At 37.7% G+C, this 11,405-nt stretch overlaps 1 protein-coding gene across 1 annotated transcript; it reads right to left on the bottom strand.

The window, feature by feature from the left end:
* Positions 1-2,299: 2,299 nt before the first annotated feature.
* On the bottom strand, positions 2,300-3,238 carry LOC103748918 (olfactory receptor 491-like). The gene has a single exon (XM_008851695.1). The coding sequence runs from the start codon at positions 3,236-3,238 to the stop codon at positions 2,300-2,302; it is 939 nt and encodes a 312-aa protein (XP_008849917.1).
* Positions 3,239-11,405: the final 8,167 nt, after the last annotated feature.

Here is an 11,405-nt window from a genome sequence, read left to right as displayed (position 1 = left end):
CTCTACACCTAAGGTCACAGAACATAGAACAAGGGTAAAGAGAACACTAATGAATCACTCAATTCTCATCAGTGAAGCTCCCTCATGCAGCAGAGGATAAAAAACACAAAAGATCACACACAAATGGCCAAAGCCTGCAGAGTAAGAGTCTGCAGATTGTGGGTTCTTGAACAAGACTCTTATATTAAACTCCACCTGCCACCTTGCTCATATGAACCTACAGCAATGGTGTCAGCATGCACAAGACCTATGCAAACTCAAGCAGACAACCCCAACACAGAACTGTGAAAATGAGAAATGGGCAACAAGCCCCAATCTTAGTCAAAGAATTATTGGCATGTTTAGCACCAGTTGAGGTAGATCTGATCTTGTTAAGGGGATATATGTGCACTGAGGGACATCTGGGGACACTAATTTCACACAATAGGCCTTAACACAAATGATGGAATGTATGAATTCCAGTGGAGTTGGGGGTTATGAGAGGTGTTTCAGTGGGGAAAGGGGTATAAAGTTGACTAAGATTGGTTAATATCGTCTTTACAAAATGTAAAAAATTCAATAAAAATATTTTTTAAAGATTGTGTTTCAAAACTTTATCTTCCAGAAAGTAACATTCCATAACAAAGGTTGGGAAAGTACAGTCAGCTGTACCTTCTTTAACTATACTAAGTGTGAGCACCAAATTACTTCTAGACAAGGAAACACATGGGTTCCACACAGTAGACAGTTGAGGTCAGATGGTGCTTTAGGTTTTTGGTATCATTGCAATGCCTGGATTTTCAAAAATGTCCTGTAAACAATCATATTCTTAGGACAAGTCTCAGCGATACTTGGAAAAATAGCCTCTTCAGTTCTACATCTCTCTAATATTAAAGATGCTTAACCAGACAGAAGAATCTAGACAAAGCCTCGTATGTTCTTAGTGACTATAGCTCTGCACTCTGTAGATACAAAAGGGAATATTCAAAATTCAAAGCAGAAATTCAAATATTGGTGCTCTGCCTATTAGGACAGCTGTCTGATTTTCAATGATACTTTGAAAAAATTCCTTTTATATGTATTTCTTAACTTTCTTGAATTTTGAATCCTTGTTATAAATGAATTATTAAAACAGGATTAATTTAAAACCCCAAACAAGTCTATCTCATCAGTCTGTGTTTAAATTACCCTTGTTAGTTTTCAGTTTTTTCTGTATTTTTCGTTGTGAAAACATATTACTCCATAGTTTCACTTAAAAATGAATAAGAAATATTAGTCACTTAATTTAATTTTTAATTTTTTAACTGTGATCTGTCCTTCCACAGTGGGTCTCAGAAACCAATTAGACTGTCAGGTTTGTGCAGTGAGTGATTATATCCATTGAACCAGTTCACCGATACTTATGAGAATATTTTAATATCTCTGAAACTTCATGTCTCTATCACCAATACAGTTAGATATAGAACTCTAAGTGTCTATCAGATGTCACGTACAATTGGTGCAGTCTACACTTTGGAGTTTCCATATTTAAATAAACACTCCTGACCATCTCCACCTTCATAATGATTGTCAAGTTAGTTAAACAGGTCCTTTACACACAAAAAAGCTGTTGCAAACTCGTAACAATATTTCTAATATGTCTACATGGTCTAATTTCTTGTACCAACTTAAGCTTGATAACCATGAACACATTCTAATGATCAAAAACACTGCTGCGATCAGTGGATGGACTGTATGCACTACAAGTTAAATGTATGCAGCAAAGAATCAGAGGAATTAAATCTACATCCGTCTAGATGTGCTATTACGTTTTTCTAAGACTCAGATGTCATGTCTTTTCTGTGATTTGAGAGGATTTTATACTGCTAGCTTCATAGATTTATCATGAAAATTAAATGTAGATGCCAAAGAATTTTGGAACTAACTCTGTGGTTTTAAGTGATGATCCCCATTTTACTCAACTTCATGACTTTGCAGGCAATCCATTATCCTTGATCAAACGATGTCTTTATAAAGTAAAAGTAATGGTGTCACTAAAATAAGTTGTAGTGAAGAATTTGACCTAATATACATCAAGTAGAAGTTATTGTTTTTTACATAAAAAAATAAAGTTCCTGACTTCTGCAGGAGTTCCAGAGCAGAAATAATTATTAATATCAACATTTTATAGTTACAAATGCCCCCAATTCAGAAGTATACAAATTTGAGAGTTAGAACAGAGAAATACAATTGATATTAAGCAATCGTTTAAGCAGATGGCATGTAAACTAAATATGGCATGGGTAAATTAAATCTTTGTAAGTGTCTTGAGTTCATGGAATTATTTCCATGAAAATATTTTGATGGTTGTCCTCCTGAGGGCCTCCTTTACATCTTTGTTCCTCAGACTGTAGATGAGAGGGTTCAACATGGGGATCATCACTGTATAGAACACGGACACCACCTTGTTCTGACTAGTGGAATGGCTGGACTTGGGTGTCACGTAAGTAAAAGTAATTGTTCCGTAGTAGAGAGTGACTGCAGTGAGGTGGGAGGTACAGGTGGAAATGGCCTTGTGGCGGCCCTCAGTGGAGTGCATCTTCAGGATGGTGATGAGGATGTAGACATAGGATATGCCTATGACAAACACTGTGATCACAACGATGGAGCCAGAAGAAATAGAGGGGATAAACGCAATAATGGAGACATCTGAGCAGGAAAGTTTCAACAAAGGAGAAAAGTCACAGAAAAAGTGATCTACCTGATTTGGTCCACAGAAGGACATTTTTAACAAACTACCAGCAAATGTTGAAGCATTCACACAGCCACCTATATACGAAAGCCCAACTAAGATCATGCATGCTCTAGGGGACATATGTGTGGAGTACAATAAGGGTGAGCAGATGGCCATAAAACGATCATAGGCCATGGCAGCCAGCAAAAAGCACTCAATCGTCCCAAACATTACTGCAATGCAGAACTGAGCTTCACAGCCAGCCACAGGGAGAGAAATTTTATGTACAAGAAATCCTGTAAGCATTATAGGTGTAATTGGTGAAGAATATCCAATATCAACAAAAGCCAGATGACTAAGGAACAGGTACATTGGGGTGTGGAACTGGGGACAGCTTCTTATTAAAATGACGATACTGATATTGCCTACTAAAGTGACAGCGTATATTTCTAGAAATAGCACAAAGAAAATGACACGGAGGGTAGGATCCTGTGTCAACCCTAAAATGATGAACTCTTTCACCATGGTTTGGTTTCCAGCCTCCATCGCTTACATGATTTGTCCCCACTGAGGGAAATGAGAAGCTCCTTTCTTTATATTCCTCTTTCCACACCTTATTTGTTTTCAATATATTCTTCAGACTCATTCATAGTAATGTCCCCCTCTACTCAACTGGAAAATAGTAGCTTTTTAGGATTGGTTTTGTTCTCTTCTTTGTATAAAATAATTGTGATTAAAACTCACTCTTGGTCATCACACTAACATTTCCTTCTTCATATATTTATAAAAAATGTCCTTTGAATCTTGGTTCCTATGATCACTTTATGAAAGGCCCGGTCTGTAACATGAATAGGTTATTAGAATTGTCGTCTTTCTCTGTGATTTGTGGATTTCCCACAGATACCTTTTACCTTTTCTTCACCATATTAAACATACTTATTTGTCAACCATTCCACCCAGAGTTTATACATTCCGTTAAGTCACAGTCTGTGTCCACACCTTGGACCCCTTCCTGACATTTTCTCATTGCACCACATTTAACAAAGACCCATTGATTCCGTCTGTGCTTTGTTTGTACTCTTCTTCATGTGTTTTCTATTCCCTGTGTCCTCATTTTTCTCAAGGCCCTGGTCATCTTTCCTCCATATTTTGTTCACTTATTTACCTTCTATCTTTCAGTAAGTAGTCTCTTCTTAAAGTTTAAAAAAATATTCCATAGTGACCTTTCTAAAGAAAAGCAAGAACATCATATTTTAATTCTTTCAGTGGTTTCTCAGTCATTTATAATAAAATATAATGTCATAATCACAGTACACTATCTTTTCTGACTTTCTCCTGCGGGTGACTTCATTCCCTGGATGGTTTCATCCACCACTCTCACTGAACCAGCTGTCTAGAATTATCCTGTGTTGACTTCCCTTCATCCTCCAAGTTTAACACAGCTGCAAAGCATTCTCTGGCTTCTAGGGCAAATGTGGTAATCGTTTTGTTGCATACCTCTCCTTTCACTGATTCCTGAGTTGCCTACATAGACACAGTTCTGTTTGATTGTCTGTTTGCTTTTCATTCTCCTAAACTGCTACATATTCTCATCAATAACTATTTTATCCTTGTCTTAAAAATTCCCAGTGTTTCATGTAAAATATGCTGAAAATATCTGTTGAATGTATGCATGATTAGTGTAGTGCACAGGTTTTGGTAAGCTAAGAATGGATGTTATTCATGTGTCCTGTTCAGAAAACCAGGCTTCAGAGCAAAGAAAAGGACTAAGATTTCATGTAAATTGATACAAGAGTTACATAAGTTATAGCACCCTTTTCTTCAGCCTGAAAATTATATAACAATAATGTGGAAAAACCTTGAAATTCCAAATGAAAAAATTTAAAAGTAAGTACTATCACACATATCAGCCATCAGATATTTGCTATATTTATTTCTACGTATTTCCCTCTAAATTATAATGTGCCTTTTAGAAAATTGTACATATACACACATATTCGCTTGGACACACAGAATTCTTTTTGAAATAGTGCCTTGCTATGTAAAGCAGGGAATCTTAAACTTCAGATACTTGGGCCTCAGCCTCTCAAGTGCTAGAATTACATTACAGGCCACTATACCTGGTTTAAAAACATTTTAATACTAATATTTTTATTGTGCTACAACATTATATGTCATCATAAACATAATTTCTAAGATCTTATAGAATGAACTGAGCATTATAGACCTTCAACTACTGGATTATCATTTCTTTGGGACATTTACCTTTCATGACTCTGAACTATCAGAACTAGAACTCTAGCAAAAATGGAAACTGCATGAGAAAATACAGCAAACTTGAATGAGCATCTCATGCTTAATTATTTTTCTAAGAGTAATATCAAAAAGGTATGTTCTGTGGTTCTTAGTAGTAACTTTTATGATAAAACTACTAAACCAATAAGAGCACTGGCTCCTCTTCCAGAGGACCCAGGTTCAATTACTAGCACCCACCTGGTGGCTAACAACCATCCATAACTCCAGTTTCAGGGGATTTGACACCCTCTTCTGAACTCAGCAGGCATTACACAACACAGATGCACTTACACACATGCAAGCAATTCACTCATACACATAAAATTAAAGTTAAAAACTACTAAACCAAATTGTTTCCTATTCTTCATTGGTTGGTTGTGTCCATGGCTGCACTTTGATTGAAGAGTTTTTTTTCTCATTTCCCTTTGTGTGATTTTCTACTCATTGATACTAGTGAAATAATCATAGAAACACAATTTTCTTCTTACATAATTATCACAGTAATTATGGATTAAAATACTTACCTAAAAGAGTAATATCAATATTGAATGTCTTCCAAAAGTGTCACATCCTTTAAAGTTTTCAGAGTTCTTCCTTCACAGTCAATAGGCATCTCATGTCTCCGACAGTGGAGTCAAGCTCATGGCTCAATCACTGAGCAAGTGGAGTCTGCAGGTATGTCCTCTGACTCTTCTTTGATGGATCTTCATTAAGTTTAAGTTACTCTAGTAATACAGAACTTATGACCTTTGATGTTAAATCTATCATTAGAATGTTTTCTTAATATTTTCAGTTTTTCAGCATGAGTTCGATGCTACAAACCATCTACTCTTTATACAAAATCATTGAGATGTAGGAATAGTGAGCATGCTTCCATTGCATTCCCATCTCTAAAACTAAGTTTTGGTAGTTGCTTTGCCCTTTTCCCCTGCGATATGCTTTTTAGGTCCTTTGAAACCCTCTCTTTTCGAATTCTGAACACACTCAGGTCTAATGAATGAGGCCAAGCACCCCAGAACCTTCCTGCTCTTTGCCTATGACTCCAGCAGAGTTTGGAGTTCCAACCCTGCCCTAATTCTGATATTGTCTGTGCTGACTGAATAATGGCAGTGAGTATGGTCAGAGAGGACAGGTTCTGGCTAGCAGCATTAACTTGCACATGACACTCATCTTTTTCACTCTTGCTATTTGTACAGTGGAATCATTGTACACATAGTATAGGTTTTGTTGTGACACAAAGCAGGTGGTGTCAATAAAACGACACTAAGTATCATGGGTAGGCAACTTTAATAACATAAAATTTTAATATGGGAGTCTTTTCAACTATTAAACAGTATGAGTATAATTTCATTTAGAACCTATGATCAAATTTGCCATAAACAGAAAGCAACATGGAAGTATAAGATTCATGTTTCATCAATTATAAATCCTACTGTTCAAATGTGTAATACATAGAGTCATTTTCCCTACTGTTACTCTGCATTGGAAACTTAAATTCAAGAGCTTTCCACTGGCTTTCATGTTTCTTAACATAGCTCAGAAATGCCAAGCACTAAATATCCCTTCCCTTAATGTACCAGGCACCTGTGATGATAAGTAGTGAAGATGGCATTGTGAACCTTATCTGGCTCAAATCAGGATGTTTCTTGACTTCCTCTTCTTTCCATGAGCTGCTTAATCTTAACAATTGCTTGGCTATCACAGACCATCCACGAATCCCCTGGGAGTATGGGTCTAGTGTCCTTCCACAATGCCTCTCTTCCTGAAGTCTTGGTTTCCTAAGAAGTCAAGAGCTAAAGCTAATGAAAGTTATATATTTCAATTTCCTCTTGAACTAAAGAAAAATCAGTCAACAAAATCCAGGAATCTTTCACCTACCGTTTAGAACAAGTATTTCTCGGTGAATTCCAAAGAAGACTCTATGAAGCAGATGTGTCCCATTTTATTTTACAAGGAGATACAGGATGAATACAGTATGAAACACTGAATGCACTTGCTGTTGAGGAGCATAGTCATATATAAGCAAAATAGATAAGAATGAGTGTCTGTGCCCATGGTAGGAGGGAGAAGGCTCTAATCAACTGTCAAACCCTCGGGGATTATATTACTGCTTGTTCCTTTGAGTAAACGTCCTAAGGGTTGTTATACAGAAATGACTTTTGGAACTAGATGGCTCATTAAAGCCAGGCCGTCCCTTCCCAAGAGACAATAAACACAATGGGTATCCTTTGAAGTTATTTTTCAATTGTTTACTGAAAGTGAAAGAGGAATTTCTTGGTTTCCCAGAAGAATGTCAACATTAAGAGTTATAATCTGATTAATTGTGTTATCATGATGGTAAAACACTTTCAGGTTGAGGTAAACCATTGAATCAAACCAAGAAATATGAAATTTAGACTAGAATAGTAACAAATGAAATTATCACTTTGACTTATTGTCTATTTTATTGAAGAAATATTAAGATGATTCTAGAATTTGTAAATACATAATTGACCCTAAGTATCTTTTGCCTCTTCTATGCTCTTCTGAGACATCTGATCGCCCACACTCCATTGAAGTACCAGGAAATACCCAAGCACATTAAATAATTGATTGATCTTACCCTAATACCACACATTCCTTTCCACATCTTAATCTTCCAGCATTCCTACAACTCTTGAAATGTCCCATGAAGCATAGCATCTGGAAAATAATTTATTTTACTTTCCACAACTATCATCTACTTTCCTGGCTGTTCAAAGCCAAACATTTTACTTCCAACACAGCATATTACTCCACATCCTTCCTAATATTATTTTTCCACACAATTGATTATGCTCTTCAACACAAAACCATCAAAATAATTTCCTTCCTTTTCAGTTGATCCACTGAATTAGTCCTCACTGAGAATCATACAATGACCCTAAAATTAGCTCTAGCCTGACTCAGTTACATTCAAGAACAAACTAAAGATACTTTTGGAAAAACATACATCTCATATGTGACCATAGAGACAGAAGTGAAGAACCTAGTTTCATCTTAACTCTGGATTCTGGAACAGTCCAGTGATTGAGTTTTAGCATTTCTCCGCCACACACAATGAAAATACTGCCTGATGGAGACTAACCTATTGATTAAACAGAAGGCTTCCCTAGGACCGAGACGTAGACATGCCTGTTCCTCTACTTGACAACAGCCCTACCATCTATAGACCTTGAACTGAACCTGCATGCCAGCTTTTGTCCTAAAATAGACCAAGGAAGTGGGGAGAGTACAGTGGCTTTATCCACTGAGGTGCCTCCCCTGTCCTCATTTTGCACTTTTTAATTGAGGTGATTGAGTTTTGCATTTCTCGGTCACATACAATGAAAATATTGCCTGATGTAGATTATCCTATTGATTCAACAGAAGGCTTCCCTAGGACCCAGAGGTAGCCATGCCTGTTCCTTTACTTGAGAACAGCCCCACCATCTGTCGACCTTGAACTGGACCTGCATACCAGCTTTTGTCCAATAGACCAAGGAACTGGGGACAGTACAGTGGCTTTATCCACTGAGGTGCCTCCCCTGCCCTCATTTTGCACTTTTTAATTGGAGAACCAAGATATTCTACATTAAGCATTATTTAATGAATGACACTTAGTACTACACTTTTAAAGTTAGATTTGCTAAATCACTGGGCACAAAATGTTTGATTCTTTACTAATTATTTGTCTATTTTTATAATGAAATTTATTTTTTCTTGAGTTCCTGGATTATGTATATTTTTCTTCTTGTTGTGTACATATATTTATTGAGTTGTTGGATATATTTATTTTTGTTTCTTTATATAATCTAGATATTAACCCTGTGTCAATAGAGTGATTACCGAAGATTTTCTCTCATTTGTTTGTTTCTCTTGCTATGAATAGGACTTTGAATATAATGCAATCCCATTTGTCAATTCCTGGCACTATTTACAAAACACAGGAAGTTCTTGTCTATACTTAGATCATGAAATTTCTTACCTATGTTTTTGTCTCAAAATTTCTGAGTTTCAGGTCTTACTTCAGGGTCCATTTCCTTTTATTTTTTTTAATTTTTTAAACATTTTTTCTTTTTTATTGAGCTTTGTAAATATCATTTATTTCCCACTAGATCCAGACCCACTCCCCCATCTATGCTTCACCAATTCCCCCCCACTGAACCCTATTCACTCTGCCAAACATGCTGAGTCCTATTCATTCAGGTGTTTGTACCGAAATGTCCTAAATGCATCCACTGGAGTCCAGTCAGCCCATCCACGGGTCGTATGTAAGTCATAGTCACTCTAACCCAACAGCAAACAGTCTCAAATAGTTCTCAATCTAGTGTTGGCCTGCCACATATTTCTCACTTCACCTTGGGCTCTTGTTTAATTGAGCTGATGTGGGTCCCATGCTCAATGCCACCGCTGCAAAAGGCTCACATGAGCAAGCCTACAGTGGCTTGGAAACCTCCACCTCCCTGTGTTCATGAACCAGCCTTTCCTCTTAAAATCTTTCCTCCTCCTCTTCTGCAAGGGTCCCTGAGCCGTGGGTGGGTGAGGGTCCATATAGGAGTCCCATCCTACACTTTACAGTCTTTTATTCTCCAAAACTTGGCCAGGTGTGGCCTTCTGTGTGCATCGCACTCTGATTTATAAGGAAGCCTCACTGGTGGGAGTTGAGGCGTGCCTTCACCCTCTCTCTAACCCTTATGTTCCATGAGCCTTAGTTGTAGAGATTTGACTGCAGATGTGTCACCTAGTATTGGGAATCTCTCAGGCGTATGTTCTCTGTGCCTCACCAGATATGCAACTCTGCAGTAGCCTCCATCTGTTGCAAAAAGAAACTTCTTTGATGAATTGTGTATGGCACACTTGTCACTCTAAGGGAGGGCTTTTCTGTCTTGCACTGTGTTCCCTGCCAAGCAGCTCCCAGGTATACATATGCATTAATGTTCAGACACTCTGTGTGCATTTCTCATAGGGTTTCTAGGGCATCACTTTTCCCTCTAGGTTTCCTAGCCATCGAGATTCATTCATCTCCACTCTTTTTTCTCCCATATGGCTTCCCTCTTCCCTAGTCACAGTGCCCCCACTATACCCACCCTCCCCCCAATACCTCCCAACTCCCACCGTCTTTCCCTTCCTGACTTCCCTCCCTCCCCAACACTACGGTCCCTTGAATGTCCCTCCCTCTTCTCCTCCCTGCCAATTGCTCACACTTTTTCAACCACCCTCAAGTAACATTTGTTCCCTACTATCCCCCTTTCAAGTTGTTTCTTTTCCTTTACCTTCATGTATCCTTTCCCTTTACCTGACTCCTGTGTTACATCAAAGTTTATATACTCACATATAAAGGATTGGTGCTACAATTCCTAAATGAGGGAGAACATACATCGCTTGCTTTTCTGCCTTTGTGTTACTTCACTAAGTATAACACTCTCTAGCTCCATCCATTTACCTGCAAATTGCATGATTTTGTCTTTTTTTACTGCTGAGTAGAACTCCATTTATTAGATGTACCACTTTTTCATTATCCACTTGTCAGTTGAAGGACATTTAGGTTGTTTCCATTTCTTAGCTATTGTGAAGAAAGCAGCAACAAACATGGATGTACAGGTACTGTACAGTATGATGAGTCCTTTGGGTAGATGCCAAGGAATGGCATCATTGGATCATAAGGTAGCTTCATTTTAGTGTTTGAGGGTTCTCGACACTGCTTTCCATAGTGATTGCATGAGTTGAATTCCCACCAGCCAAGAATGAGCGTAACTCTTTCTCCACATCCTCTCCAGCATCAGAAGTCTTTTGTTCGCTTGATCTTTGCCAATCTGACTGGGAAAGATGGATTCTTAGAGTGGTTTTTGCCTGCATTTCTCTAATTACTAAGGATGTTGAGCACTTTTTTAATGTGTTTCTTAGTCATTTTTATTTCTTCATTTGAGAACCTTCTGTTAAGGTCCATTGCCCACCTTTTTATATTTTCTTATTTCTTTCTTATTTGAGTTCTTTGCTATATTCTGGATAGTAATCCTCTGTCAGATATGGATCTGGTGAAGATTTTCCCCCACTCAGTAGGTTTCCTTTTCCCTTCCTTAGCTGTTTCTTTTGCTATACAGAAACTTTGTAATTTAATGAGGTTCCACTTACTGATTGTTGACCTTAGTACCTGAGCAGCTGGACACTTCACATTGAGGTATTTGATCCATTTGGAGTTGACTTTTGTGCAAGGTGAAAGATAGGGGTTTAGTTTTATTCTTCTACAGGTGGAGATCCAGTTTTGCCAGCACCATTTGCTGAACATGCTGTCTTTCCTCCAGTGAATATTCTTAGCACCTTGGTCAAATATCAGGTGGCTGAAATTATATGAACTCATGTTTTGGTCTTCTAATTTGTTCCATTGATTTTTGTGTCTATTTTTGTGTCATTGCCATGC

Source organism: Nannospalax galili, unplaced genomic scaffold, assembly GCF_000622305.1.
Source record: "Nannospalax galili isolate Female #2095 unplaced genomic scaffold, S.galili_v1.0 scaffold426, whole genome shotgun sequence".
NCBI classification, from domain to species: Eukaryota; Metazoa; Chordata; class Mammalia; order Rodentia; family Spalacidae; genus Nannospalax; species Nannospalax galili.
Note: the sequence above shows the minus strand (reverse complement) of the source record. Positions and strands in the feature narration are given on the sequence as shown.